We start from the raw sequence: 27,442 nt of genomic DNA, 5'->3' as shown, positions 1-27,442 counted from the left end.
TTTCCCTACGTAATACACAGTAGCACACCCAGAAATAGATCATCTTCATGGCTTTCCAGAAACAACAGTTAGGCAGGGTAAGAGAAACAACTTCAGAATTTTCAAACTTCTCTGTGCACTTCCTTCCTTGCTCCTAACAGTCCCCAGACACGACACCTTTTTTCCTGTTATCACAAAGGTATGACTGGATTTGTTTTGTTTCAGGAGATGCTGTTCTCCAAGTAGCTCAAGTGTGCTCTGCTAAAAATTCCTAAGCAGAGGAATTTGGAGTGCTGTGGACACAGGAATCAGCTTGGCTTCTGTGTTTGTTTTCACTTTCTTGTGTAGTAGGATCCTGTGTAGTGGGATCCTAAACATTGTAGAGAACGTTGTATTTTCCTACTATCCGTTTCCTGAACTTATTGGACATTTTGATCTTTTTAAATACTCTGTTTCAGTTTTCGTGCTGAACTGTCTCGTACTTCACTAGTTTTCAAGTTAACACAGGGAAGACTTGGAAACGTCAACATTTTCTTACAATTTGTGTTAGAAGTAACTTCATGTAAATGAAACAAACTCAAATATAATTTATTTTAATGAAGATATAGACCTTTTTTAGACAGAACAGATGGATATTTTTTGTCACATATGTTCACAGAGGAGAATGCTGAATTTAGCATTTGTCTAGATGACAGAACTTTGTTGGATGTTATTTTGGACACCTACAAAATACTATCACTACATACTTACAACAGCAGGTGAGGGGACATGAATGCTGGGAACAGATCGGGGACGCACGTGATTAGCTAAATGGCACAGAACAACACCATCGGTGAGAGCTGCTCCAAGATCACTGGGCAACGACACTTTCAACCTGGATTCTATATTCTGTAGAAAAGTGAACATGGATACACAAAAAGTAAGAGCGGGTTTCCTCCAAATGTTTCAAACGTTGTGTGAATTTCACTGAGTTGTTATGCTATATCTGATTTTTTTTAAGTATAAAAAAAGAAAGGATTTAAGCTTATCTGGGAAGCAGAACAAGAGACAGACTACACACAAAGCATTCTGAGATAACAGCTATTTGCTCTGCAAATAGAACCAACTTTTGTTTTGTTTTATTTCAGATAACTTTCTCCTTTTAGAGAAAGGAGATTGCCCTTACTTTAAAATTTACAAAAAGAAGGAACTCTCTCTGTCAATCTGGGATGCTTATGGCTTTTAAAATCATGCTTATGGATTTTAAAATACTTTAAAAAAGAATTCTTATTTTTTGAGACAGTTCAAACAATTAATTGGAGCACCTCAAGGCATCCCTTCACGCTCTCCAGAATCAAGTCTGGGGCTAAGCAGAGCAGTACCTTAATGCCACGTGGTTTTTCAATATTCACATGTATTGTCATTGTACCTGGGCACAAACCAGGACTGCGGTGGCCCTGAACAGACAAAAACACAAGTATAAGGAATATTTGTGCCTCAGATGTTCTGCACTTAGCTAAGGATAAGGCAAGAATCAATAGATGGATCCAGAGCGCACAAGGAAACCATGCTGTCAGCATGGCTGGCAGGAGTCTCTGCACCCCAGCTGCTTTTCTCTGTGCTTTACAGCAAAGAGGAATTTTAAAAAAGAGATTAAAAGGAAGATAATGAGGCAACTTCCCAGGGAGCTCCTTACAACTGTGAAGGCTGATAAGGAAGAAAGCAAGCACATGTTCATTTTAAAAGCAGAGATCACCAGACACTCAGAAGCAGGAGTCAGCACAATGTATTTTACAGAATTTGAAGCTGACTTTATCTACCACAAAACCCAAAGCAAACACCACTGCATCCATCTGAAAGAACCACTCAGACCGTACAATGCCATTTAATTTGGCCAACTGTGCACCATATTGGTTCAGTGAAATCCAAACCGCAAGGCCAGATTTAGCAGGGTGCATGCAATGCATTTACTAAGACGTGCACTTACTGGCTGCTGGCAGCACTTACCTTACGTAGCTGCTCTATTAGCTCCAGCTCCTCCTCTCGCTGTTTGGAGTTTTGTTTTACTCTAGGGTCTGCAGAATCATTAGCAGGAGACAAGGCACGGGTAGAAGATGAAGTAACAGCTAAAAAAGCAGCGTGAAGTAAAGAAAATCACTAAGCACGGTTTGATTGTCCTTCACTACTCTACAACACATGCACACTCAAGGTTCCAGAAGGGGTATAGTGCATTCCTTTTAACAAATCTGTTTCTTTGGTTATTAATCAAGTAAACAATCTACTAATCTAAATGAGGTGTACTGTTACACATTTTCCTTTCTGTTTAGATTCTGTTCTTTCTGTTGGCTAATAATCACCCCCAAAAGGAGGACAAAGTGTTGTTAGATGAAGTATGTTGAAACAGTTCAGCCTTTCTGAAGAAATTGTGATTTTATTATGTGCAACTGTGCAATGCAAAATTTATCCAGCTGCCTTCATCAGTTGTTGAAGGCTTTTGTGACATTTCCTTGGTATCCTTTTAGATATAAGCACAGACAAGGAAGAACAAATTCCCACACTTCCACAAACATGACAAAAGAACATTTGACAGCTCTAAATAAAACATTGCTTATTCACAAAGTATGGAATGCCATGTGTCTACAAACGGACCTCTAAAAGCAGTTTGATGATAATAACCTGAAGTAACAGAACAGTGCAAAACCTAGGCAACGCAGCTGTAAATATCACGTAGCAAAACTAGCTAACTTCTGAGCTATATAACCTACCTTTGTTTGCTTCATCCCTGACAGCTGCTCGGAAAAGGAAACTCTCAGGTCGCTGGGGAGGGTTTCTATAGGAAGGCAGGGCTGCATGGCCAGGATATGGAGGGGAAAGGTGGACTAAACAAATGTGGAAAGGCACAGGAAAGGAAAGGAGGAAGAAGGAAATGGTTAGAGTTTAAATAGGAAATGGGTTCAGCAATGTGGTAATTAAAAAGAACAAAACAAAAATTTTAATATAATAATGACAAAATAAATTACAGCCATGCATGATAAAAGCGCAGAGCAGGAAAAGGCACTTCCAAGGACGCTTGCATGCAAAGCACATTCCACATACTGATTCCAACAACTGTTCTGACTGTTGCTGAATGCATCTGTGGGCCCAAGCCTGCACGAAGGCCTAAACCAGCCAAACCCTATGCTCTGCCTGAGGACATGCTTCACCCCTGTTGTCTCTTCCCTCAAGTGTTTCTAAGGAGACCCAAACAACTGGGCGAATTCTCAAACACTGCAGTGCGACATACAGAGATGGGAACATATGCTCCCTTCTCTTCATAGTACAAATAAGCAAGCAGGCATTTTGATCTTATTTTTCAGAAATTTTTCTTCCTTTCCCTGTTACCTGTCTGAGTGGTAGGTGAGCCGGGGGAGATGGTAGATCTGTCATCACTCTGTGGACAAAAAAGCAGAAGAGTATAAATGGTCCTAATCTGGAAAAGCTGTGGCTACATTTTCTGTGTTTTCAAAAAGGCTCCACCCATCTAACTGTGTTTCAGAAAAAAAAAAAACCAAATATGTAAAAAAAACACAGTATGTTTTTCCCTACGTCTCATATCTGCAGAAAGTGACAAAGTTTTTTCTTTTGCAGAAATAACACAATTACTTTTTTCTAAGGAAAAAGAATGACGAAACAGTTGTTTTCCTTCCAACCAAAACTTTAAGTATTTTTTGCAAAGAGGGGACACAGAAAAACCAGCTAATTAAATAACATGCAGAACTTGCACTACAGCAGCACCAATAAGGATACTCTTCTTCGACATCTTTGCTGATGCAAAACTGCTATTTAACGAACATCACTCCCCCTAGTAAAACACACTGGTTTTATTATAGGGCTTTCCACTGACTAATGAATTCTTGTGATGAATACATTCAGTACAGCAGTATCCTCAGAAGAGAAAGAAATACAGGATATCTGTATTCAATTGTAAAAGCAAGCTGGTACAGAATACTACAAAAGTCTTTTGATGAACTCAACTTGGTCAAGAGAAAATCATAAAGAGTAACATCAAAGAAAACCAAGAACCCCCCGGAGCAGAGACTGGTTACCATGTTTTGATAGCTCAGGCCTCCTGTAGACACAGCCTAAAGCCAAGATGAGGTAATATCTACTACAGTTTAATCAGGTAAATCGGATTCATACCCTACCTGAACTTTTGATCAGAAGCTGACAGACTAACACCTGTTAAAACAGATGTGTGGATCCAAGAGTTTTTTGTTGGCTTTACTAGTGAATGATAATAACAAGAGATACCTTGACAGGAGAGAAGGTAGAGGCACTAGGCAGGGCAGTAGCACAGCCTTCCTGATTCAACTCTGAGAGTGACTGAATGCAGAAAGAAAGAGAAAGCAGTAGCAGTGTTAGCAAACTGCTGACAGGTCATGCACAAAGGTGGAATGCAGGAGACAAGTTAAAAAGGAAGAAGTGATCATGATCACATTCACAGAAACACTCAACATACCTGCTGAGCTACAGCTACAGCCTTCCTGCCCTCCTGAACTTACTGGCTAATAAGCTCGAGAGGTGGGATGTTCCTTTTACACACAACACAATGACACCGAAAGCAGAACTAAGAACAATGAGGGAAGTAAAAGCATCTTCAGTAATACCTAATGCAACACGTATCTGATGCCATCAGACAAAAGGAAGTTTTACCCCACAACAGTTCATTCTGAGCCACTGTGCAAAATAAATAGCTTTCTTTTTAACGCTTCAAGTATGTTATGCATTTTTATTAAGTTATTTTCCTATCAACTTTGTAAAATCACTGACACCCACACCTAGCAGGCTCAAGAATACCCACTTTGTGTCTCGCACAAACACCTAATGCTGACCCTTGTGAATTACACACAAAGTCAGTAAGATTCCGTGTCTGGAATCTAGCTCTCAGAGAAGATGTCAGGTATGAGGATTTACAGTGTTATCACAAATAAAGTGCAGGCAAGTTTCAATTATAACCAATATAAAACCCAACCAAATAAACAGCTTTTCGTATTTACAGAGCAGGAGCTCCAGCATGCCAATCTGTCACTGACACGTGGATCTAGAAAGCCAAATTCTGTGTCTTATTGAAAGCATAATCAAAATGTTAATATTTGAATACCGAATGGCTCAAGATTGAAACTATACTTCCTGAAACACCATTCAAATAGTGAAGTGGCAGTTCAGCACTGGAAAAGAACACCAAATGACACCTAGAAACTCTACAAATGTGAATGACACACTCAGGAGTGTTAGTAATTTAAACGATGCGCAACTACTCTGCCACTTCAGAACAGGACAGCCAGGAAGGATTAAAAGGAGAAGTTATACCCTGGGCAAGCCTTAAACACAAACATCTTTAGGCCCTACGCAGACTTAACAGCTGATCCCCAACAAAGCCTCTTTCTCCACACCAGTGCAGAGCAAAAATCCTGGGGTTTTGTTGTTGTTGTTATTGTTGTTGTTTTAAAGAGTTTCAAAATATCACTTGACTTAAGCAAAATAATAGCTAGTATATGAGAACAGTAAAATAAACCAGAAGTAGGTGGTCTATAACAGTATAACTGTTTATTCCTGTATGAAAAGAGCAAGACAACCTCAATGCAGACTAACAACGGGCTGTCACAATCCATGTACTCAGCAGTGGGTGAAGGGAAGGGGAACACGGCACACCACAGGGTAGGACAATCACAACAGCAACACACGGCATGCTCGTCACCTGTTTGTGAGTCCCTGGCCTTCTTTTAATGGTATTGGTGTTACTGTCAATCTCAAACACAAAGAGAGGCTCAAAGCCATTCTGTCAGGGACAGCAGGGAAAGAAAGAAAGGGAAGAAAGGAAGAAGTGAGGCAAAGAAGAACTGGAAGAAAAAGTAGCTGCAATAAAAAAGGAACCAGGATGCTGCTATCCAGACTTACAACACTTACTGCACATGCTGCACTTGGTCTCCAGGTCTAGCACTGAAATCAGAGAAACCTCCCTGTGCCAGAAACAACTGCAGATACAGAGACTGCCAAAACAGAGCCCAACCAGAACTCTGCATCAACCAAATAAGGATATTTTAAGGGAATTTGATTACTAAACGTTTGAATACACAAATGGATGCCAATGGCCTGAGAGAAAACTTCAGGATACAAGTTTGCATAATTCAAGTTCTGCTTACTTTACCCATACCATTATTATTTGTAACACACTGGTGCCTAAAAGCATTAACTGAAAATGTTTCAGAGACCCCACGTGCTAACAGTAATACCATGGCCTCAAGACCACAACGCAATCAGGGGAGCACAAGGCAGCAATGACACAAAGGTTATGAAAGGAAGAGGTCACACCAGCTGCCCGATGCTTATCAAGTATTTCACAGGCTGCACAACAGAGAAACTGAGCAGCAGTTTGAGAGGATGTTTGGGTTTTTCTTTTCCTTCCATAGTGCTCACCCTATAAGGGACAGTATGGGAGAAAATAAGAAGAAATTTTGGGAAAAATGAGATTCCTAAGCCATCAATGCTGAAATCATTACCCACTTCTGAAGCCTTGCTACTATCTCAACAAGCAATCTCAACTGTAACAAACGGGACTCCCCTTGCAAGGACAGCAAGCAGGATGTCACTAGCACAACACTTTGAGGGATACGGCACATTTTCTCAGGGAGGCTAATAATTGTGTTTCTCCAGCAACATTTTGGTTAGTCTGGCCATGACGAGTCAACACAAAGAAATCCACCACAGTGGGCTATGAAGTACCACAGCCAAGCTCCACTTCTAATCGCAGGTACGTAGAAGAAACATACAACTAAACTGAACTGTTAACGCTCATAGAAAGCATGGGTAGTCATTTTGTGAGGTCAGACTGTCCTGAAATCCTTTCCAAACAGAAGGAAACGGTCAGAGCAACCTACGCAATGTGAATACATTTTAATTTTAATTAGTGATAAAAGACAACAAGGAAAAGACCAAAAGAATCATGATGTAAGAATTAAAAAAGGAGATTCACAACTTAAATTTTGGTTTCAGAGAAAATTTTTGTTAAAGCAGTAATAATACCAGAATTCTGAAGCAGTAAAATAAAAGAAAGCTCACTTGCTTTCTAACTACGTATTAGACTCATTACTTTTTTAATCTTTTCCTTACATTTGAGCTGAAAACATTGTTTGGAGGAAAAAAAAAAGCAAACGCTCTGTTTAGAAAGCTCTGATGTAACGAGGGAAATGCTGAACAAAAGATCTTTCACTCTACGTCTATGTAATACTCTCCTCTTTTGTCATAAAATGTTATTCCCACACCATAAAGCTAGAACAATCAGTGCAAAATCTAGCAAAACTTTATTTTATTTTAAACTAACCTATCTGCAAGTTTCAACGTCCAAAAGTTTCGTAAGGTGAAGTTTACACTATTGCATGCAGTCTTTATGCAGAGAGGAAAAAAAGACAGAGAGGAAACTACATAAATGGAAAATATGTCCTGAAAACTGCCATTAGCAAATAGAATGTTGATATGAAATGCTTCTATACTTTGATAGAGGAAAAAACCATCCTCAGAAATCAGACCTAGATAAATTTCAAATCCAATAGGACACTGAAAACGTCAAATGAAATGCAGTAGAATATAAAAAGGTAAAGGTAATTTCAGCTCTTATGAGAGACCTTTTTTCTTTTTAAAGCAAACTACTGAACATTTCCTTGTTGCTGAACAAGTTTTTACCATACAAAATACACTTATGGAAACAAAAATGTTACAAATTCATGAGCTAAGGTGGGTTTAATGTTCCCGTTACAATAACTACCAGAAACAGCTTCCCTGGCATATGTAATCATTAGACACGGTGTGTATTTCCACTACAAAACAGAGCTGCAGAGATCATACTTCAGCAGTTCAGAAAACCCAGTATTTCATACAGTATTACAGTTTAGTACTGCCGAAAAGAGCAAGGAATCAAAAGAAAAATGAACAGAGAAATTATTGCTTTCAAATCGAGTTCAATCTTCCCCTCCCAGCCTGGCCACTTTTTTGTGAAGTGCAAGGATGTAACTTGGTTAAAGACACAAAGGAAACAAACAGTGATGGAAGCCAGTTTCAGAATAATTTCTGAAAATTCCGAGTCGGGTAACATAAAATTCTGCATACTAATTTACAACAAAAGTCATGGGATCACACAATCAAACAGAAATGGGGTCGTTACAGGTATCTTTAAACACATTCCAAAGATTAATTCACTGACAAGAATATCAACAAGTAACCCAAAGCACTGCTATTCTGTTTCTTATCTAAATGTGAAAGTACATTTTGATATGCTAATTGATTGTGATTTCTCTATAGGGACACATGCATGATCACTAAATCTCTCTCTAATTATAAGTTTTCCTTCTCTCCCACACAGTGCTAGTCATGTGAAAGCAGGAAAACAAAAAAGTCTGAACAAAGAGACATTAAATATCTTTACCAACATGTTCTAGAGAGAGATATTCTAATCAAGAGCACTGCCCGAAGAAAATTTAGGCAGATAATGGAAGCACACAAATTAAGAAAATAAATCCCAGGCATGCAGTCATGCAACAGCAGGCAAATCAGGTGTATTTTGCTTTTAATGCCATGGATTATGGCATTAATTATATTCTTTAATTATGCTACATCACTAAGATGCCATAAAAGAAGAAATAGCATAAAACATGAATTAAGTAAATAAATGTTTTTGGTTTTGCTAAGTGTTCAAAATAGATTATTTTAAAGACATCTTCTTTGATAAAAAAGTATGAGGAATACTTCATGCTATGTAGCACTCATTTGTAAAGCAGTTTTTCCCTGTGCTATGATATGGTTACCAAGACACTAAGTATTTCTAACCACCATATGCAGGACACAGACAAGTTAAAGCAGAAGGTTCTACTCAAAGTATTAAAATTGCTTACTCGACACTGAAGAGAACATAAATTAGGAAGCATGGAGAAGAAATCAAACCAGAACAACTAGAGGTGAATTTTTCATTTTATAAGCTGTTCTTTACTATCAGTAATTTTATTCTGCTTTCAGCAAAAGATAAGCTTTAATTATTTTGTGGAAGAACATCACTATATCATTAACAAATAGCTGACATAATAAGTATCAACACATTTGTAACATTAAAGTCCATAGCTAAGCTACTTTTCAACAAAAATAGTCATGTTTTATGCTATTTAGATTAGCTTTATAATAGTCGATCTAATCTGAGACAATCATAACATTATTTCAGTGCTCTAGAATCTGCCACACAAAAAGGCCATTACGTGCAGGATCTTACCACTAACAAGGCACTATCATCAGTATGCTGAGACCTTCTGGATGGAAAGGGACACTGGGAGGTGGGAGAGATGGAGTAATGTCAGAAACACACACAATGTCAGAAACACACGGTATGTGAACAGACAGACATTTTGGAACATGTACTGCTTGTTTATAGCATTGTGAGGCTTTTTAAAAAATCCATAAAGTATATGTAACTCTAGGAATATATAGCCACATGACCCATGAATTATAGTGTATTCGTACTACTTAAGGAATCAATTATTCTGCTTTCCACATTGTCTCAAGCAAATACAGACAACGATGTATTCCCAGTTCTTAACTGCGGTAGAACGAAACTCTTTAGAAGAATAAATTAAGAGCAAAAGAACATTAAGAAGGAAAAGAAGCAAAAACTATTTCAACTACCCCATGTTTTGGTAATTTTCTAAAAAGAGTGAGTTGGAAAATGCTGCTAAAGAACTATTTATATTAATTATATTATTTAAAGGCTTGATCTGATTAACGCTGCCAAGTGAATTATCTTCCCCTGGAGGAAAAGTGGGGATGGCAAGCAGTGGAAAAGCTACTACTATGCAGAAATCCAATAGAGAAAGTGAACAGATGTCACTGGCTCAGCTCTGTATACTCTAGAAGACTGAGCCTTGTATGATTTGTGCTCCCTACTGACTTATGTTTTTGATTATAAAACTACACTAGAATAAAACTTTTTAAAAATTTATTTATTCTTTTTCTGATAGCCCTCACAATTCTAATGCTTAATCTTTCTGGGATAACTGGTGACCTAATGAGAGGAAACTGGGAGAAAACTGATCAACAAAGGATGACTACAACACAGTAACTTGTCTGAATACTCCTGTTAGAAAGTAAACTGTACTGCTCGCAAGGAACAACTTAAAATGGAATATGAAATGTATTTTCTGTATAGAACACAGAAAACATACAAGAAACAATAAAACAGCATACTTGGACAGGCAATCTACATAAACAGAAAGAAATATTAGACTGGCCCCATAAGCAAAAAAAAACCATAACCCAAGTCTATGCTATAACCCAGTCCTGAAGAGTTCTCTGCAATCAGGAAAATATCTCTGATGGAGAGAGGTAAGAATTTGGGTGCTGACATCCCCAGTAATACTCTCATTGGACTCTTACCTCACTATCCAGAGGACTTTGCTTCTGAGGACTTAAGGATGCTTTTTGCTACAGAGAAAAAGGAAAAATGAAAGACCAATTTAAAAGAATGTGACAGAGAAAAAAGCTCAGAACAAACCAGCATAATTTAGAAGTGTTTTAAAACAGAAGTAGTCCTAGTTTTTAAATAAAACATGTATTGAGGAAATTGCAAGTTTCCAGCGAGCGGAAACTCCACTAATATTATTAGTAAAAAAACAGCCTTTATTCCATATGAAAACAAAAAACCCAAATTGTTTTTTGCATATTAAAGATGCATAATAAACCCAAAATATAACCCAAGGGAGGAATTTAATTGCTGAGAATAAAGTGCTCATGAATGACAAAGGCAACAGAAAAAAAAAAAAAAACACCAAAACTGAAAACCCCAAAAGGCTTGTCAATGAACAAAACTCATCCTAAATATCTGAAGTCTTTAAGTGAAACACTGAGTTGTACCTTTAATAAAAGCAGTTTTCCTACAAAACATTGCCAGGGGCCTGAGATTAGCTGGTGCAGTATCAAGTAGGTACTAAAAGGAGGTACCTTAACAAAGTCAAGGACAGCTTCTCTCTGAATCTGTTTTGTTCTCATCCTCTCCTCCTCGTACTGAAGCGCTGCCAGCTGGGCCTCCCGACGGGTACGTTCTATGTGACTGCGGTGCAGCTCGGGATCTGTATTTGGCACCTGGAAGAAAACAGGGCACCAGGCTGTAAAGACAGAGCTCCACAGGGTCAAACAGATGGGTTATGGAGAAACAGTCCATGTTTTATGGCTAACATCAGTTTGATTTTGCATCAAACTCATCCAAAAGAATAAAATAGTAGAGTTCAGTGTGTTACCTGACTGTGGTGACTTGACAGGGAGAGAAAGTAAGGTGAATCAGCCGGGGGTCTGACAAATGGAAAAACAGAGAGTAAGAGTACTTTTTATCTTAAATATAAACATTTTCATACATGAGTTTTCAGTGACACACAAGCATCTCATCAAATCAGAAGAGTAACCGTTTAGTAAGCAAAGCTGTTAAACCAACTGCTGCGATAACAATTTAACTCATTGTGCATGACAGAATTTGTGCAGTCATTTCTATCTCTTCCGCTGAATTGTGATAAAAATTTTGCTACAGCTCAAGATGTACCAATGGGATTGTATGTTTGGCTTACTACACCGAGTTACTCAGTACTTTATACCCATTCTCTATGAGCTGTTTAAGTAATCAATCCAGGAATTTTTCAGATGATCCTCCTTTAGAGGAACAATCCATATCATTGGGGGGGCGGGGCAGAAATAAAATCAATCAATAGAAACTATATGTTTCTTTTCCCTACCTCTCTGTCCTGTCCACATAACTCCTTAGTACTTGGTGATGCTCTCTGTCCTGCATCAAATCTAGAGTTTCAGGTCTTCGTAATTCATCAGTATCCCTGCAGGTAAACACCAGGTGGAAGGGGGATTGGCCACTGATGCTTAAAAACTACTGTCACATGAATTCTCACCCACATTACAGTCAGTTTTCTAAGAGGCAGACAATTGGCTTCAGATAACCACAAAGGTGAAATTTAGGGCAACTAAAGAAATCACGTGGTGATCCCAAGTTAGATCACAACTACTGCAGTTCATAATTAAATGTATTTTGACTTCCTTAATTAACAATGATTTCAAAATACTTAAAGATTAAATCTCTCTTTTAAGACCACATTCTGGTTTTGCAGGCCTTATTCTGCTCTGGAAAGAACAGAATTGTTTTAAACATTAGCACCCTCTGATATTTTCAGAATAAATCTACTCACTTCACCCAGTGAACTATCAGTGATACAAGCCATCAAAGTCACATAATCTGTCTCTCATCTATCATATCAACAATAAAAGAGATATTTTGCAGTCAGTTCTTTGCCAGAAGGCAGCTGCTAGCACTGAAACACTTCCCAAGGTCCACAGTCTACAGCATGTTCCATGCCATGTTGCTGCCTAGAAAGTTACTTGATGGAAATCGAGCAGCCTACTCTTGACAGCCTGGACTCTGAAACCTTTGCTTCTAGGGCAACGAGGGAGTAGAGACACACTTCCCAACGCATTTCCAAAAAACATCAGTCTTGCTGCCTGTGTGTAGAGTTATTACCTATTCTGCATGGAGAAGCTTAGGAGATGTGGAAGACCCATATGCTACAGGTCTCCTCTGTTACTTCAATTAGCACTGATGCACGTGACAAATCCATTCCCGTGCTGTTTGGAAAGGACAGGACTGGGTTCAACTGAGTGCCAAGAACCACATTCAGACCAGAGCACACACAGCTTTGTTGCATCAGGGATGCACCACAGTCTGTCTAGCGGCACAAACTGTATTTACCGAATTGAATCAAGTAATGTAAGAACTCTTGAGGTGCAGTCTGAATTACATCCAACTCTAAGAGTTTTAATAGCTCCAGCATGCTGAAGAAAAAAAACAAGGCTGCCTGCCAAGGCATTTGCACAGAATTATTGTGGAAGCAGTTTACAGCTTGTGGTTGCCACAAATGAAATATTTGACTAATACAAGCTTAAAATACAAAAAAATTACTCATTGTCATATGGCTGTTTTTCCACAATTTTGAAAGCAACAACAATATGACCTGTTTTTAGTGCCTCAATAAGAATTCTACTCCGCCTCAGCATAATACAAATAAGCTTCAATTAATTTAGATTGTTCATGAACCACTTCCACATGAAGACCGCCTGCCATCCTTAAGTTAAATTTCGAAGACACTGGATACCCTAGTGAACTACAACTTCCTTTATCATTAAAACCTGTCTACGTAAACAGCAGCTCCCTCATGGTTAACTAGCCTTCTCTTGTCTTATTTCCTTCAGATATTCCATGGAATCCAGTGTTTGTAAAGTCTGCCTACTTCCATGTTGACCACAAATGTTCAAACAGAAGAATAAATAAACAAACAAAAAAAAATATCAGTCCTTCAAACCAAGAGCACTCACTTTATTTGGGGAGAATACGTCAGACTGCTGTATTATTTTTTGTCTTACCTGCAGACACTACAGGATAAGGAACGCTGATACATGCTGCAAGGAGCTACCCTCCTGTATACCAGTACAGCTACTTTACCTGCACATTGACTGCACATTTCAGAATTCCTATTAAAATGTTGCCGTAACTCTGGAAAAATTCACACATGACTTGATTTCTCTTTCAATACAATTTTAGAATGCCATTAAAAATTAATTTCTGCTGACAGCATAACTAATGACATACTTATGGCTAGCAGTTGTCTTTTTTTTTTTTTTTTTTAAACATTCCTAGTACAACTGTGCTGGGTTTCTGCTGAGTCCTTGCACATTCACTTTCAGTTCACAGAATACTGAAATGCTTCAATGGCATATTAGAGGTTCTACCAATTTTTATTTTAGTTCCATTAGCAAGAAGCTACGCATTTGCTTATCTTCTGTTCTTTTAAATATACACTCAAAAGTCCCTTTTCAAACCTAACCACCTCATTTATATCCTGTCCAGCTCTGACCCACATTTTACGGATAAGCATTCCCTCCAACAAGCCAAGTAACCATTAAAGAGTATGGACAGAATTCAAAAAGTGTACTTCATTAAACTAGGTGACCTGTTTTCAGCACTGACTCCCATTCCATCCCTTCTTCCCTTGATGTAAAGTCATGATTAAAGCACAGAAAATCATATTTTAAACTAGACACACCCAGTACTTACAGGTACCAAGAGTCCACCAAGAACGTGACCTCATAGCACATCACATATTCCACAGTAACTCTGAGCTTCCCCTAAACCTGCGGTACATTTATTCCTTCTGCCTTCTATGTAATATAGCTTAAGACAATCATTTAATCAAAGACAAATTAAACCATGAAAAGCAGACATTAAACCAGTTTAAAAGTATACGCTTTAATTTGTCAGATTTCTTTAATGAACCAATTTAAAGCTGAGCATTGGCTTAGAACAGCTGAGCTTTTTGGTCACTGCCATTGTTAGAATAAATATTCCTAATGCGGAGCAGCAATTTATTTACATAAAAGTGCCATGCATGCTGAACCAACAGAAAACAATGTCATTTTTAAAACACATTCAGTAAATGTGCACTCTGCATTCATCATGAAACTTTGTGTAACATTATTGTTACCGCATTCTTACCTATTTTGATGTAAATATCGCCTTGTATCCTCTGTTCTCTGAAACTCTCTGATGGACACAGGCTTTACTGGTGAGCCCTAAGCAAAATCACACAGAAGGCTAAGTTAGCAACTTATTCAGAAAACTGTACATTAATGTCAAATAATATATTTGTAGAACAACATTTGTAATTACTGGTATTCAAAATACCTGTCAAAGAAACAGAAAATACAAATCGGGGATGTTCATTTCCAACTTGGCAAGTTCATTTTTATTTTTTCCTGCAACTTAAAGAAACTTTAGTTTCAAGATTAAATATGCCTAATAATAAACTGAAGAGTTTAAAACCCTCCATTATTAAGAATCATGCAGAGAAGCAAACGTAAGTAGAAAATAGTTAATGACACTTAGAAGAAATGAAGAGTTAAGCTCTGAAGAATGTATATAAAAGTGTACAGCAATGCAGTCTGGACTCCCAGAAATACAGGATACAATAGCTGATGCCCTCAGGTCACAGAGGGAGTAAGAAAGCAAAAAATGTGATGAATGAGAACACCAGAGGCTTAATCTGAGCTATGAAATCATTTAACCCATTGGGAACAGAGATACATTGCCCGTGGTGTTACTTTAAAACTTTTACTCATACCCATTAATGTAGGAAAATGGAAACTTTTCAAGTTGAACTTGCCAATTTTCACTCATGCCTGCATGTATGTTGCTATAGTGCACACAGCCTTCCTAAGCAGTACTTTGGATTGCCTTTTTAGAGAAACCACTGGTTCAGTTAAAAGCAAACAGTTTATTTTTTATGAATAGATAGATCCCTATGAATGGCTCTTCTGATGCTGATCAATGCCTTTTCACTATCCTACAGCGGAGTCTGCGGGTTGTATTGCCAATAGTTGCCTTTTCTGAGTTTTGCTCGTGTCTATGCTTCCAGTGGCACTAGCTTTTGTGATTTGATATCGGATTTATGAGATTTGCAAAATGAATGCAGCTCTCAGATATCCCTGTCACTGATTTTAAACACAGTAATGTAAAGCGGATCAAAATAGGGACCAGGCTCCTCCATGAATGCTGAAGTTCCTTCTTCTTTTTTTTTTTTCTCTTTTTCTTTCTTCAAAGAGCTAATAGCTTTCTCCTTCAAAACACACAAAACTTTGAAAGGACACATCTGAATTGCAGCACAGTAAGTACCTCTTAAGTATTTAGTCCACAAAGATTTTCTCTGACAGGTTTTCATGTAATATGTACAGTGAGCCACGGAACTGCACACCCATGTACATAGGTATTAATTAAGACTGACAGAACACAGAGGGAACTATTATGTGGCTGAAAATCTGTTTTTATAGGTTAGATTTCTGAGGACACCTCTCCAGAAGTGTACCATCCAAACGCCTTCACAGGGAACAGATTTCTCCATGTGTTCACAGCAGTGGCTGCTACAACAACTGGAACAAAGGCACCTTCCTGTTTTGGCAATCTGTACAATTTCAAAGCAACTCTAGTGAATTTTATTCAAGTGCACGCTAGTTCTTGTGCACTAGAAAGCAATGAAATGACATGAGCTAAAGAAAAGTGACAGTAACTTTACAGGCATCATTGTCCTTGTCTGTGCCAGGACATCATTTGGATACAGTAAGCAATCAATAAAAGCAGCTATTATTAGGACAGTATATGCCAAGTTTGCCATTTTAAATTTTTTTTTTTTCTTAATATATAAAAACCCACAACAACCACCAAAGAAAACCTCTGAGGACAAGAAGCATTAATACCATCACAAAGGCTTGCCTGGGTGTATGAATTTGACTAATTTAAGTAAAAGTACCACCTCATTAGAGATTCGCCGCTGGTCAATATATGCCATGAACTGTGAGCTGAGGCTGTCTGAGTCCATGCACTTGGGTTGCCTCACCTCTTCCTCCTCCTCTTCTGTGGCACAGCTATCAATATAGTCGATCTGATCGAGATCATGTTCCACTTGACATACACACACAAAGAAAACACCCATAATTAGATAACCAACAAGAGAGGAAAAAAAAACCACAAAACAACAAAAAAGCAAAGTCAGGAACAAAGGCCCTACTTTCTTCTGTCTCAGAAAGCTCAGCCTAAAAGCTCCTGGATTTTGCCAGGCCCATTAATGTTTTTTGAACATCAAATTCTGAAATAATGACAAAATTTATGCTTTTTAAAAAGCAATGAGAAACGTGTATCAAGCATGTAGTTTTATATTGCTGGCTGCAAATACTTTTTCAGTCACTGCAAAAGTAAAGTAAATACTGTGACTTTTTTTCAAATACCAAAAACCATCTATCAAAATCTGTCAGCTAACATCAAGACTGTACAATGATTTGTGTATGTTTTGAATAATTACTCTTGGTTCTAAGTCATCTCTGTCAGAAAAATTAGAATGGATATGACTGATACTTCTACTATTTTTACTACTGCAACAACAAAACAGGGCAGCACGTCTAAGTCATCTGGATGCCAATGCAACAAATATGAAAAGTGTATGTCGAAACAATGAAGGACAGTACCCAAAGCAACACCTCTCTAAAACCATATAAAAGCATCTGCAGTTTTACTTAAAAAAGAGTAATGAAAAAAGAAATTACGAACCACTGAAATGAGAGCAAGAAACAGTACAGTGTGGCCAGTATTGATTTACCCTTCTGTGGGCAACATTATCTAGGGCAATTTTTTCACTTGTCACTGCTTTTATACATTCTGCTCAGGGATTCTGAGAGTTATGACATCGAGCAAACACCCTGGTGAAAAAATACTGTGCTGGGCATGAAGGGGAAAGCATAAGCTCCCTTTCTGAGCACTACAGCTTTCTTTTTCTTAAAACTCTCCCTAAACTTGCTCCAGACTCTCTTGCAGACATTCTTTTCTCCTCCCCCGCCCCTTTCCTGCTTGTCTAAAACAGACTTCTCTTTGCCTCGCCACACAATCTAGCAACTGTTACTGCCAAAGCCACCTCCTCTGCTTCTACAACCATCCAAAACAGCACTCCTATTTACTTCAGCTTCATTAAATCTCTATTTCAGTTTCAAATTTTACAAAAACCCCAACAAACCAAACCAAAACTCCCCTTTGTTCCAAGCTTGCTTATTAAACTTAAATATAACAACAACAATAATAGTAATAATACAGTAGAGGGTGAAAGACATTAGTGTCTGTGTTAGGGAACACAAAATTGGAAAGGATCTCCCGGATCACTGACAGCCACGTGCCATGGCTTGCGCCCGTCTCAGATACTCCTACTCAAGAACTGACTGTGCTCCATCTTAAAAGACTAGGGAGGCATTTTGAAATCTCTGGTGTACAAAACCCAAAGAACAAAATAAAGTTAGTCTTGGAGGCGGAGCTGGCAGCACTACCTGTTATTAAGGCTGCCCACAGCTTCCCACGACACCTTGTCTTCAGTTCTTCTAGCTGTGCCAAATTTAACTGTTTGAACCGATTTTTTTGTCCGTTAACATGTAAAAGAGCGTGAGTTCAGCAAAAAGTTTCAGACATTTCTAGAAGGTGGCAAGGCCCACAGAATATTGTGGCAGAGAAGAATAAGACCAAGAAGAGAAGATGGCAAAAGATGAAGAGGGAGAGGAGGAAGGAAGAGAAAAAGGAGAAGTGGGAGCTGGGCATGGAAGATTAAAAGTAGCTGGCAAGAGTGACACTCAGATACTGAATATGAGTTGTAGCCACTAGGGTAAAAAGGAAAACAGGAAGCAGGTGAGAAAGAAGAAAAATTAAAGTATATGGGGATGAGATCTAAAAATAAGTAGAGCAGAAAAATAGAGAAGAGGGAATGACTGAAAAAAAACCAAACCTGGAAGAATGCTATAACTGGAACATATAAAGATGCAGTGGAAGCAGCAGATTATTGGAAATTAAGATGGCGAAGGAGTGCTAAGATCAAGAAACATGGAAAGTGCTATCACCTCTTGAACAAATATGAGGGGGCTACCGTAAAACTGCAGGACAACCAATTGAGAAGGTAGAAAAAAGGAATGTCACTCACAAATACCAATCCCTCCTACATGGCTTGCATGTTTGGATTAAAATCCAAGACTGCTGAACAAAGCATTTTTGCTACTTGGAAATAGGAAATTCCCTGGCAAAACTGCTCATCCCATTCCGACAGCAGTCTGCACAGAGCACTGACAATTTACTACTTCTGTAAATCTTCCCCAGTAGATCAAGCAGCAAAACTCCATGCACTGAAATACAATATTCCAAAATACTGTTTGAAGCAGTTGGAGACTTTAACTTAGCACATATGCAGAAGCTGACACAATGTTTCCCAGATAATGTTTCTGGAACTTTAATAATGATGACGATAGATATTGTTAGCCAAAGATCACTACTTACCTCCACCATTAGTTACGACCGTGCTCCCTCGGTTTTCTTGATACTGACTTTCTCTTCGCAATCTCTGTTCTTTAGTGATCTCTGCCACACGTAAAGGGAGATCCGAGAACTCATCTGTTGGCTTTAGGAAACAAACAGTGAAGTCGGGAAACATTTTTCTTCAGCAACATCTTGCAAGCTACTACCTCTTAATTCGCATTTTTATTTCAACTGTCCTGTTTTGCACCTACAAAACACTAACTTGAAGCAAAACCCAAGCTAGGAGTGCAAGCAGGCATAGAGTATAGTTCACTGAAACACTTTAGGTCACAACTACTGCCTTTTCTAGCTGTCCCAAGAGGAAAAGGGAGCTTCTTCCTGGGAAGAATAATTGACAATCTCCTTGCCAAAAGATCCCATTTTCCTGCTTCTAAATGGCAAGCAGATTTTAACATTTGAAACAAGCTCCAAAGAAAGCAGACAAAATTTCCATCTGTTATTTGAGGCTTAATTTTCATGTTCAGATTTATTTTATTGTAACAACTACTCATGAGTAATTGTAGTTGACTCAACATTGTAATATGACACAGTTAAAAGCTTTTTTTTAGAATGAAGAACCCCATTTTTCTCATCTTATATGCTCCAGTAAATTAATCTGTCATGCACCGTTTTATACATTTCTCTTATTATTTCCAACTTTGTGTTCATCCCATAAAAATTACGCCTGTTTTTCTCCAACAAAGCAACAAATAATTTTGTCTCAAAGCAACCTGCACACTAGCATATACACATTACCTATTGAGTATACTTCCACGTGTATGCGTACTCTTTCCTTTACAACACCGAACTCAACAAAAATAAAGCTGCAACACTTACTTCATTCCCTGACCACCTTTTGTCTCCGCTGTCCACACTGTTGAAGCCAGAATCAAGTGCTCCGTACGGACGACCAGAATAGAGTTCCTCATGGCTGTCAAAAACACAGTTTTAGTTACTGTAACATAAACACCACCAAAAGCTTCTCAGCTATTACAGAACAAAAGCAGAATAAGTTACCAAGCCCAGTTGCAGTGCGTTCACAAGCTCAGCACATTAGAAAGTATCATACTGCATCTGCCACATGGAACAGGAGGCATGCGCTTACAAACACAAACATACCTGCCAGCCAGCTGTCCACCTGCCACTGCCTAGCGTTTTAAGAGCTAATCTGATCCAAAGTATATATCCATACTTCAAACACTGCCAAAACAAGTTATGACAAAGAAAACTTCAAAGTGGTCTGTTATTTCACTGTTTAACAAGGCAAACTTTCATTTTCTGCTACTCATCTGTTTTGGTTGAAAAACACTGCCCTACAAACTTTTTCATAAGTAAGCATAAACCCATGCAAAATTACTAAAAATACAGAACATACCACATCTACACAAAAGTATGCAGAATGTATTACATAAGTGTCTTCTGAATCATAATTACCTAAGAAACTGTGCAGTAAGCTGGACAGTATTTCAAACACTTCATAATAAAATATAGAAGTACAGTTTTTACCTACAGAGCCTGACTTTGTCAATGACATGGCCAGACAAAGGCGTAAGACAAGTGCCTCGTGTTACAATACACATAACCAAACAGCCATACAGTTCTTCTCTAAATTTCTGGGCTTAGAAACTACGTAATTCAGCACTACAGCCATCACAGATGTCAAAGTCTGGCAACTGCTGCAGATAGCTACAGTAAAACAGACAATGGGACTTGTCTGATCCACTGCAGATGGCATTTCACAATGGCTCAACTGTCCTACTGCCGCTCCATGCCCCAGGGAGAACTGCAGCAGTAATTACTACATAATACACAAGGAAGAACGAATTTCAAGAAGCTAATTGCTTCACCCCATCATAACTAAATTGCGGGTCATTTTCTCACTGGTATTGCTCTGAAGTTGCTGCTCCCTCTGAAATCCCTCTTTCAGGAAATACTTACTTTCAAATTACTTATTATTATTATTATTGCACCATATGCATGCACAGGAATTTGCAGAACAGTGACTATTATCCTGGGTTATTTTAATTTTCAGATAGACATAAAAAAGAACAAAAGTAAGAGCAGGGATGGAGAGCTACAGATGAGCAACATTAGGCCATACATCTCCTTGTATGCAGATACATCAAAAGCCAAGCTCTCGTTATCTGCATGGAACTTTGACTAACTCGGAGTTCTGCCCTTACAGCCCTGTGTTTGAACAGAAAGATCATCTGCATAATAAACCCCTAGAGAGAAAAAAGGGAAGGAGAAAACAATTCCCTTCTTTTGGGTGGGGAAGAAAAAAGAATGACCATGAAATCGCCCAGCGCAGTTAAAGAACTGTTAACTTGAATCACTGACAACAGAACCATACTTATATGCTAACAGTTCACAGTACTTAAAACATGGGTCAGCGAAAAGAAAGATCCATCTGCAGTATAATTCCATTTTAAATGCATCAATATTTTCAGTATCTCCTGAGAACCCTGTTGTAAGTTGAACAATTATTGCAAATTGAAGAGCATCAAAATGACTATCTGGCTACATCTCAAAAATGGGGCAGTGTTTTGGTACAAATTTTCTTCTTATAGCCTTCCTTCTCAATTAGAGATTTTGAAAAGCTATGCATGTAACACTAAGGTTATCTGGAAGCTCAAAAATTCATAACCACTGTTCCCAAGACTTCTCCTTTTTAACACAAAAGCTGCTTTCTGTCTCTCCCACTCTCACATCTGAAAACAGCTATTCAATGCTGCACACTTCCCATGTTTATAATCATACAGCAGCCATCCTGAAATCAGCTGAGATTTAAGATTTTTATTCCTCCCTGACCAACAAACTACAAGAAACAGCAATTAGGCATTTGGATAGATCAGAGCATTTTGGGGCAACTACAACCTACCCAGGAAGCTATGTAAGGCTTGAAGTCAAAGGATGAGAAGCTAAAGGCCAACAGCCAAAGGAAAGACAATACTTGCCAACATTTCAAAAAGACAGCTCCAAAGCCATGCTAGAACACAAATTTTTTCCTCCTGTAAGACAGACCAGTTGCCCAAATCCCAGAATATCCACTACATTGGTTCATGCATGAGTACTTCATATTTTAAACTTTCTAACTCCAGACTATACCAGTCTGCATCAATGCCAAAAGAACCGCTACAAAGCTCTGACAGTTCTAGAAAAATAATTTAAGACATTCAGTGCTGATGAGGAATCACTCTCAGTCCCTCACACAAATTCTTCTTCACAAATGTAACTCATGATGATTTATTGTGAGGCCCTCTGCTTTGTTTTATTGCTGCTAAGAACAGCAGTACATCCTTTAGCAACTTACTCCTCCACACCTTATTACCACCTTCCAAGATGACTAAGGTAATTTTTATATATATTTAGTTTTACACTTCACGGACTCCCTTTCTTCTGTATCATGTAACCAAAATAAATCTTAACTCCTGCTTTTCTCTAGATATCTTAATTTATCAGCTGATATGCCTGACTGTTCCAATATTTGTGTTACAATGCTAAGCAACAGTGCCAAGTGAATGCTTGCCAAAAATCACAGTTTACTAATTGGGTGGAGATCTGCATTTACACCTGTGGTTTGAGCACAGCAGTTAGATAATTCTGTACAAAAGGTTAAAAATCACAGCTCTAACACTGCCTTTCATTATATTGCCCAGGTTCTCTTCCGAACTGCTCTTCGCTTCTTATATAGCAGTACCTTGGTAGAATGCACCATGAAATAACACAAATTATATTCTTCAAAGCCACCTCCATCAACACACTTACTGAAGAACAATTCTTAGATCTATTTTTTTAAAAACTCAGACAACTGACAAAATTTTACTGAATGTCATCAAAACTAGGAACTTGGATTGTGCCAAACTTACCAAGATCCAAATCCCATGGGTCTCCTATCATAATCAGGCAGGTCTGGAGCTATCTTGCATGCTTCTATGTTCAGGTACTTAAATATGTGAATTTTTCCTTTTATGCATATCTTTAAAAAAAAGATTACAATAATTTCATAAATATAATTTGACAATACATTTAGCCTGTAGCTGAGAGTAATAAACAAGCACATTTATGTCGCCAGTGCATCTTTTCTTCTAATCTCACTGCGTTTTAGAGAAACAGCTATAGTGGAGCATCACGGGACACCCGTGATAGACAAATGGAAGCTGTCCTCCAAGTACATCTGGTCTGCACGCAACCCTGTCAGCTGGATGCTGAAATTTCACCAAGCAAAGAAGACATAAACACTTACAAGTACTAGAATTTATACCCTTGGCATCAGAACAGATGCATCCCACCCATGCCCAGCTTTGAGTGGCAGCGGCAGACTGCCAAAGCAAGCTCAGATGTAAAGTGAATGAAGCTAGTAGCAGCTGTCTTTGCTTTCAAAAGGGAGACAAAACTACAGGTCTCAGCAAGTGTCACTCTTGACTCAGAAGCAGCAGCTCACAGTAGAACCTGTAATACTCAAGGGCCCATATACCCACTTTAAAAAATCAAATTAGTCACTAACCATGTTGCAGTTTCTAGCTCAAAGGCCAATTTGAGGACTCTGCTGCAAAGTGAACCAGCACACAGCAGCACTGAGGCCTCAGTCAAAATTTTGACATTTGAATGTCACAAAATCAGTCTTGCCTAACAGAGCTTCCCCTCTCCTACACTGAAAGCAAAAACGTTCACCTAACATTAGCATAATATTAACAGTATTTAGTTCTTAGTAATATCCCAAGGTGAGACTACTAATACAGTAAAGTAGGAGAAGAAAAAGGGATCTCTCAAGCTGTGCTGTACATTAAACACTTCTAGATTACTAGATTATACAATTTATTTAAAATCCTGTTGTTCTTAAATAAAGTTTGTAATATAATCCTTCAGCTTTTAACTTCGTTCTGCCCCTTTTTAGTTGAACTAGTCATCTGAATTCCGAGCTGTGCTTTACCTGTGCTGGGGGGGACTGGAGAGGGTTGTTCTCTAACATGATGGTCTGCAGATGTCTGAGGTTCCTATAACAAACTGGTATTGTTGTTATTTTATTGCAGGAGAAATCTAATCGAATCAAGGGCAACTCAGCAAGCTCTGGAGATAGAAAATAAACATACAATTCATTAGATTAAAAGAATATAAGAAAAGCAAGAATAAAAATGTTTGTTTTGCAAAATAATTAAGTACACTGCTTTTAGCTCTCGGGAAAAAAAAAAGGTATTGAAAATAAAGGAGTGCTTGAAGTTTCTGCTGTTATAACTGACAGCCTTCATCTCACCTTCAGGTAAACGCACCAAATTATTTCTTCTGACATTGAGGTCTCGCAAGGATTCCAAATTGCCAATTTGTGGAGGTATTGTCTGTATTTCATTACAGCTCACGTCCTACAAAGCAAGAATAAGAAATGAGTTACCACTGACCGGTAAGCCTCTGTTAACTAAAATGTGTAGCCCTTTATTTAGGGACTGAAAAAAAAAAGACAACTCTTTACGTAACACCTCAGATCCTTACATTCATTACATCTCATTGCTGATGTGAAGCATTATTCTCATTTAAAATGCATGGGGAAATAAAAGCTTTAAAATATTAAGCATTCAGATGAAGAAGTTTTATTTCAAGTAATCTCATTCATGTTATTCCATATTATTTGAGGCAGCCAAACCTGCTACATAAAAGCTTTTTGACAGAAACAAATGCACCAAGAACTCTAATTACATCTAGCCTTCCTTTCAAAAATATGGAAGACCCCTAGTTAAATTGACATGGGTCATTTGCTCTCCGGTGCAAGGCATCTTTTCCTCACATAAAAAAGTTAAAAATCTCTGAGTATTTCAAACTCTTTTCTAACACCTCTACACAAAGTCAAAACATAGTTGGAGATACTATGGCAGACAGAAATCTTCCTTAGGCTAACAGCAGATTGAAGTAACTTGCTATTGCATACAAGTGACTGGTTTACAATCACAAAGTTCTCAGCAGATGAGAAACACGATGTTGATCTTGCACATGCCCAGATAGCACCCTAATTACTGCATTACTTTGATCAGTTTAAAAAATTGTTATTTCTTCCGAAACACCTCCAAATCTATTAAATACTATTAGAAATTAAAGACTGAATAGTAATAGTTAAAAAATAGCTGCATACTCACAAGCTCTGTCAGCTGTCTGAGCTGTCCAATTTCTTCAGGTATTGAAACCAACTTATTATTACTTGCTATCAAAACTTTTAGTGGTAGACTACAGAGGTGTACTGGCAGTGTTGAAAGCTGGTTTCGACTTTTTGGACAGAAAGAAAACAAAATCATCAGAACTCTAAAGAGAAATCACCTCACATTTTAATGCAATGAAAGACATACAATGAAAGATGTCCATTTAGATGATCAACTCAGTTTTTATGTAATTACTGTTAAAAGTAGTTCCATAAAGTTGTTCTTCATTACTTGCTTTATCTAGTTATGTGTGAACAAACTCTGAATATCAGCTACCAAGCCCACTCAGATGCTTTTGAACACAGTGCTGGGGAATATGGTATCTTTGTGCCCTTTCAGGTGCTTTTGATAACTTGCCACTCTCTGGCACAAATGAGCATGTTTGAACAGAGTGCAAAAGCCTTTCTCATGGGTAGTACTGCAGGTCAGCACATACAAAACGCCACAGAGAAAATAATTACTTACTGAATATTTAAAGTATATTTCTAATTGAGTAAGTGATGTGGATCAAGAATCTTGGTATGATGGATTTAATTAATACAAAATCCAGTCTCTGAAATTTCATAACCAACTACTATTAAAGCAAATATGAGGTCATATGACTAGACCATTACCTCAGATGAGAATCAAGCAGGATGAGAATGGATTGTAAAATAAAAAGTTTTCATTTAAAAATAAAACATAGCAAGGAGCAGCGACTGGTTGATTAGAAAAAAAGTTATTAGGATCTTAAATAAGGCTTTGATCAGCTATTGAAATTTATCAAACTATGCTGCTGTATTTTTTCATGCTTGAAACCCAGATTTCTCCACCATTAAAGCAAAACAAAAAAAGTTCTGAGCAGCAGGTGAACCAACAACAGCTTTTAAAAGAATAATAATTGGACCGCACCTACTAGAGATCATAGCAATAGGAAACCCATACCTGATTCATATCCTATTCCTACCATTCTCACCATCAATAAAACAAGACAACAAAGAAACATAAGCATACTAAATTAGTAAAAGTATAACACCAGAAGGAAATAGCCTGAAGTTTTTCTTGATTGATATCCCTGTCAACTTGTGATGAGGAACTTTCCACAACTCTGAAAATACCTTCTACAACTGGAGGATGCTGTATACAGTTCAATTTCATCAACAGGTTAAGTTGCAGCAATTATCTTTTGATGCTGGCAGAGAAGTATTAACGGTTGAGAAAGATCTTTAAAAGCCACCAGTACAGCAAAGGTAAAGGGAAATGGCGTAAGCCTTATTCAGTTGCTGAGAGCTGAACGGTAAAGACCATCCAAAAGCTCGATCACCTCTTTTCAGTCTGCATGCCTGTATTTCACATGAAAATTACTGGAATTTATTTTGTGAGTGCTTTAAGTTGGAATTAGCTGTCTTCTTTATACTCCACTTCTACAAGCTTCTGCTTAATCCTCGTGTTCCCTGATTCACCTAAGTGGGTAAGACTGGTTCTGGTTACTTTGATTCAACGACATAAAATATACCAGAGAGATAATTACACACCATGTTAGCACTCCTTATGGATGCATCAGAATTTATAAATGTAGACTACTGATGATAAAGCAAAATTTCTAAGACAATCGTTACCTGATATTGAGAAACGTTAAAGACTGTAAGTTCAAAACAGCCTCAGGAATATATCGAATGCAGTTCTGGTACAAATTAAGACTCTCGAGGGAGACAAAGTGACATGCTTCTGCTGGAAGCTCTGACAGTCTGTTCCGTGATAAATCTGAAGTGAGGAAAAAAAAATAAAATTCAGTAAAGCTTTCTTAAAACTTCATGAGGACACGTATTGTCTGTATATTTGCCCTCACACAGTAGGAACAGTTGGACAAGAATCCGTTTCACTGTCCTGCCTGCAAAAGTTTCAAGATTATGAAGCAACTCACTTCACACAAGAAATAAACCAACATCTTTTAAAATCTTACAGCCACAAGGAGAAAGGAGAGCCAAATTCAAGACTCCTTTCATAGTCACACTTTCATATCTCAAACTGCCTTATGCTTAGAGGAAGCTAGTTTAAGATGCTGAAAGCCCAGCTTCAAATCTCTTTTCCAGGACCATCTTTAGATTATGGAGTTGGTATTGGATGGGCAGTGCTGTAATGAAAAGAATCAGAAAGTATTTTTTCTCTCAGCCCCCTGCCAAAGTACTCTGCTACATGGAAATCTCAGCTTCCAATTTCTGGTGTAAAACATACTTCATATAAATACACACATATTTATAGGTAACAGTTCCAAGAGGGGAAACATGAGGCACAGACCTTAGACAAGCCTTCTGTACTCTAGTCAACACAT

The 27,442-nt window shown here is 38.0% G+C and overlaps 1 protein-coding gene across 1 annotated transcript in view; it reads right to left on the bottom strand.

Moving 5' to 3' along the window:
- LRCH3 (leucine-rich repeats and calponin homology (CH) domain containing 3) overlaps positions 1 to 26,874 on the bottom strand; it is a gene marked incomplete at its 5' end in the record, with an annotated part of 34,175 nt that extends 7,301 nt beyond the window's left edge. The window contains 18 exons of the mRNA XM_010086596.1: positions 730 to 867; positions 1,966 to 2,084; positions 2,724 to 2,837; positions 3,340 to 3,388; positions 4,249 to 4,320; positions 9,251 to 9,304; positions 10,408 to 10,455; positions 10,972 to 11,112; positions 11,268 to 11,319; positions 14,573 to 14,649; positions 16,383 to 16,531; positions 18,929 to 19,049; positions 19,784 to 19,877; positions 22,816 to 22,925; positions 23,880 to 24,016; positions 24,201 to 24,306; positions 25,072 to 25,198; positions 26,730 to 26,874. Coding sequence (XP_010084898.1) covers positions 730 to 867; positions 1,966 to 2,084; positions 2,724 to 2,837; positions 3,340 to 3,388; positions 4,249 to 4,320; positions 9,251 to 9,304; positions 10,408 to 10,455; positions 10,972 to 11,112; positions 11,268 to 11,319; positions 14,573 to 14,649; positions 16,383 to 16,531; positions 18,929 to 19,049; positions 19,784 to 19,877; positions 22,816 to 22,925; positions 23,880 to 24,016; positions 24,201 to 24,306; positions 25,072 to 25,198; positions 26,730 to 26,874 — 1,853 coding nt within the window. The remainder of the gene's footprint in view (positions 1 to 729; positions 868 to 1,965; positions 2,085 to 2,723; positions 2,838 to 3,339; positions 3,389 to 4,248; positions 4,321 to 9,250; positions 9,305 to 10,407; positions 10,456 to 10,971; positions 11,113 to 11,267; positions 11,320 to 14,572; positions 14,650 to 16,382; positions 16,532 to 18,928; positions 19,050 to 19,783; positions 19,878 to 22,815; positions 22,926 to 23,879; positions 24,017 to 24,200; positions 24,307 to 25,071; positions 25,199 to 26,729) is intronic.
- Between the last annotated feature and the right edge of the window lie 568 nt (positions 26,875 to 27,442).

The sequence above is a fragment of the Pterocles gutturalis genome, unplaced genomic scaffold (assembly GCF_000699245.1).
Source record: "Pterocles gutturalis isolate BGI_N339 unplaced genomic scaffold, ASM69924v1 scaffold12556, whole genome shotgun sequence".
Taxonomy (NCBI): domain Eukaryota; kingdom Metazoa; phylum Chordata; class Aves; order Pterocliformes; family Pteroclidae; genus Pterocles; species Pterocles gutturalis.
The sequence above is the reverse complement of the archived record's forward strand: the minus strand, read 5'-3'. Positions and strand labels throughout refer to the sequence as shown.